Consider the following 3,645-nt stretch of genomic DNA (forward strand, 5'->3'; position numbering starts at 1 on the left):
CAAAACCCACCTCTTCAGAAATGCTTTAATGGGTGATTAATGATGTGTATTTCCTATTTTTAGTTGTTTGCTTTTCTCTGTTTTAAACCCTTTTTTAAGTGTCGGCCAGTATTTTTATATAAATCAAAAGTTTATTATTATTGTTATTATTATGTGGCTGAAAAAAGATTTAACTCATACAAACCGCAGTTAAAAAATGTGACAAGTATTTGTATGTATTCATTTAATTTCAATTCCGTCACGTTTGTATCTTTGTATTTGTCAGGGATGGACATAATTCACAACACCACCAACTATTTCCTTCAAAAGAATGGTTTATTTTTTATGTTACGATTCATACACAGATTTTTTTAATTCATATTTCTATCACAACTTACATGACACTGTTTCAGCAAATGAAAGATCAACAGCTGTTACAAATGTGACAATGACATGAAAAAGGTTAATCAATTTTTTCTGGTTGAATGCAGATAAAATGGATTAAAAACATGGTGTCTCTCAAAAGATGGTAATGGACGGGACGTGTTCTCTGGACAAAATAAGAATGACAGCATTGCGTTACGATGGATGAGACTACATGAAATCAGACAGAGATTATTGGATACATGACTTTCACCATGAAGGTTTTCACCGAGCAGAAGGCCGGAGCAGCTACACATTGCAGACTTAGCTAGTAGCATAGAGCAGGAAGCCAGTGAAGGTGTTATAGTGCTGGCCTTGGCCTTCATTGCAGACCACACATCCGTTGGGCAGAAGGACAGCCACCTCATTCCCAGCCTCCAGTTTCAAGGCTACAACAATGCTGCTGCTGTCTTGACGGTCGTTGCCCTTTTTCTCGCTGAGTAAAGCCACCACCTCTGTGCCATTAACCTGCAGACGAGCGCAGCTGGCCACGTTTGTGCCAGAAGTAGCATTGGCATGGATGGTGACGGTGAGGCAGTAGACACCAGATTGAGGAACGGTGAAGATACCTGTCAGCACGTTGTAGCTGCCTCTCAGGTTGAGGAGGACATTGCCATAGATGATGAGCTGGTCATTACCGGCGGGGACAGAGCAGGACATATTATTGGTCAGTGAGACGGAGAAGGCGCTGCGACCTGATAGAAACACATAGAAGACGAAATAGTCAGGTTAGAGGTACATGACATGGATCATTTTTGTACTTTAAAGGATTGTCTGTTGGTTTTGTGTGACTCATGTGTGTGCCGCTCACCTCTTGTCAGGTTAAGGGCCGTCTTTGATTCTGTCAGGTACCTGTTCATTTCCACAGCGACATGTTCAAAATGTTTCTTCATTCTGGCCATCTGTTTCTGAATCACGCAGCAGCCACACGATGCCGAAAGACACTCTGCGTGCACGCACGCACACACACACACACACACACACACAAACACACGCACACACACACACACAGTCATACATTAGGTTGCAGACAAAAGTATATATTAACAAAAAAGACAGACTTCCTTTACAATCTCTCACCAGTGCCAATCAAGTGTGGGTCGACAGCATAGTCGGCAGTCGGCCAGATGTAACTTGGTTTGTCACAAAAAGCCTCCAGCAGCAGACAAAAAAATACAATAGCTGGGGGAAAAAGAGCAAAAGCTTTTATCAATGAAGTCCTCTGCATTAGATGTTAGGTGCTTTCTCCTTCTTCTAATTTTGAAGTGAAAACAAGCGTATGCCTCAATAAAGACCATCAGAAATTAAACATGCTATTCCTCCCGTGTTCCATCATTTTTTTTATCTTACTTTTAATTTATTATTGATAATGTTTAATTTCAATATTTATGAAAAATCTTTAACCATGTTATCTGACCACATTATAAAAGTTTTTGACACTATAATCCCTAATAAGCAACTTTCAGTCAGGTTACTTCTATTCTGAACTACTTCTTTGATAGTAGATATTATAAATATTATGCCTCTGTAGGTGCAACTTGTGTCCGTTCTCACCTCTCATGTTGATGCTGGTCAACGATAAAAGCTTCACAAGGATGGAAAGTCCGTAGACTTATCACAAGACATGAACTGTGGTTATATATTTTTCTAGGAGCCCCTCCCTTGAAAACTCTCTGTTTAATTCCTCCTCTTTTGACATCGCTCCTCCCAATTTTAATTTATCGCCTGCCCCATTTGCCTTTCTAACTTTATAGCTGGAAATGTATTCATCACTAGGGGCCCTCATTTTCTAAATTTCACTCTCAAGCAGACACACACCCTCCTGGCTTTGTTGTTGATGCCACCCAGGTATCATCTATCACCTGAGATGAGGCGTGGCGTTCAGTGCTCTCATCAGAAACCAAGTATTACAGTTCACAGAGCTGCATTTTGTTTTGTGTTTAGCCATGCACAGTGTCTGATCCACAGGTGCCACTGATAATACTCTTTCCTTGGAATAAAAAGAAGAAACTACAGTAACTCCTTGTTTCAGGCATCATCTATAAGACCTAACAGCGTGAAATACTAGTTAGTTTCTCATTCATTAGTATTAAATTAATTACATGCTGCACTTTTCAATCACAGATTAACACTGTAATGGAATAACCATCAATTTAGGGTTCAGCGTCTTGGCCCAGGACACTTTGGCATAGATAGATAGATAGATGGATAGATAGATAGATGAGATAGATAGATAGATAGATAGATAGATAGATAGGATGGGATGATTGCTGTGTTTGCGATTCAGGGTTCCCCTCTGCCCTGTTTGAGTCACAGTACAGAATCAGTCAGCCACCCATTGTCGCTGTTAAGTAGTGCCTCATATTGAGCAAGATCAAGTGCCAGACTGCTGCTTTGCCTACACCAGTGTTGTATGGCCACTGGTTTCTGCGTTGGTTTTATACTGTTTGTCGGACGTCTCATGCATCACATTGCTGATGGGCTGTTCGACCTTTAAATGTATTGATTGTTTTTTTTAAATATTTTATTGTGACCCTGAACCAACTGAGTCTCACTCTTTTCCTTGTTTTAGGCAGCTGGACGACCTACGTTATTTACATTTACTTATGATCCTCTATCTTTTTTCCTTTCTCAGGTCCTCCATTCTAGTCCTCCCATTTTAAAATAAAGATTGAATGTGAACTGAATGCACGTCTCTGCTCTTCTTGAACCACCAAAATGTGATTGTGTATGCACACTGAGGTCATTGGGGTTTAGTATGACCCTTAGGCTCTTTTAAAGACAAATTTGTCAGTCTTAACACTGTCCGGTCACAGAAAGATAAATAAAAAGTTTGGGATCACAAAAGAATGGAACAAGGATGACTAACAGCGCTCTGTAGCAGTAGGTGGGGGCGGTGTTTCTAACAGGTTCTCTGTGGGCTGAGTTGAGCATGTCTTCTTCTGTGTCCTCGTACGACCCACAGCATCAGGTGTTTTCACTTCCCTTGATGAAAAATGAGGACGATCAGATGACCTACGGGGACAGCACCTCTCTGCAAATGAAATTCAAACTATAAGTTTGCCATACGAATTTATTCCGCTGGCATAATGTCTGTCTGTGTTACTTTCCCCAAGAAGAACGTACTTGCACTAATGTGTACTGTGCTGCTCCTTCAGGCTTCAGCTCAGGATTCCTGTCTCCCTCCTCTGTGCAGTGGTTGCTGCTTTCAATCAGCCATCACCTCATCAGCTCTCCTGGAGG

At 41.0% G+C, this 3,645-nt stretch overlaps 1 protein-coding gene across 1 annotated transcript; it reads right to left on the reverse strand.

The window, feature by feature from the left end:
• Positions 1 to 296: 296 nt before the first annotated feature.
• LOC118106379 (complement C1q tumor necrosis factor-related protein 3) lies at positions 297 to 2,023 on the reverse strand. The gene is made up of 4 exons (XM_035154877.2): positions 1,957 to 2,023; positions 1,483 to 1,584; positions 1,214 to 1,348; positions 297 to 1,097 (listed from the first exon to the last, which is right to left on the reverse strand). Exons 1-4 carry the CDS (start codon positions 1,961 to 1,963, stop codon positions 667 to 669), a joined length of 675 nt encoding a protein of 224 aa, XP_035010768.1. The 5' UTR covers positions 1,964 to 2,023; the 3' UTR covers positions 297 to 666.
• Between the last annotated feature and the right edge of the window lie 1,622 nt (positions 2,024 to 3,645).

Source organism: Hippoglossus stenolepis, chromosome 4, assembly GCF_022539355.2.
Source record: "Hippoglossus stenolepis isolate QCI-W04-F060 chromosome 4, HSTE1.2, whole genome shotgun sequence".
Lineage (NCBI taxonomy): Eukaryota > Metazoa > Chordata > Actinopteri > Pleuronectiformes > Pleuronectidae > Hippoglossus > Hippoglossus stenolepis.

What these genes read in the sequence shown, in the direction of transcription:
- LOC118106379 (XM_035154877.2), bottom strand. An exon ending in CCCACACTTGATTGGCACTG is followed by an intron (nt 1,349 to 1,482) that starts GTGAGAGATTGT and finishes GCGTGCACGCAG; the next exon opens with AGTGTCTTTCGGCATCGTGT. An exon ending in GGCCCTTAACCTGACAAGAG is followed by an intron (nt 1,098 to 1,213) that starts GTGAGCGGCACA and finishes TGTTTCTATCAG; the next exon opens with GTCGCAGCGCCTTCTCCGTC.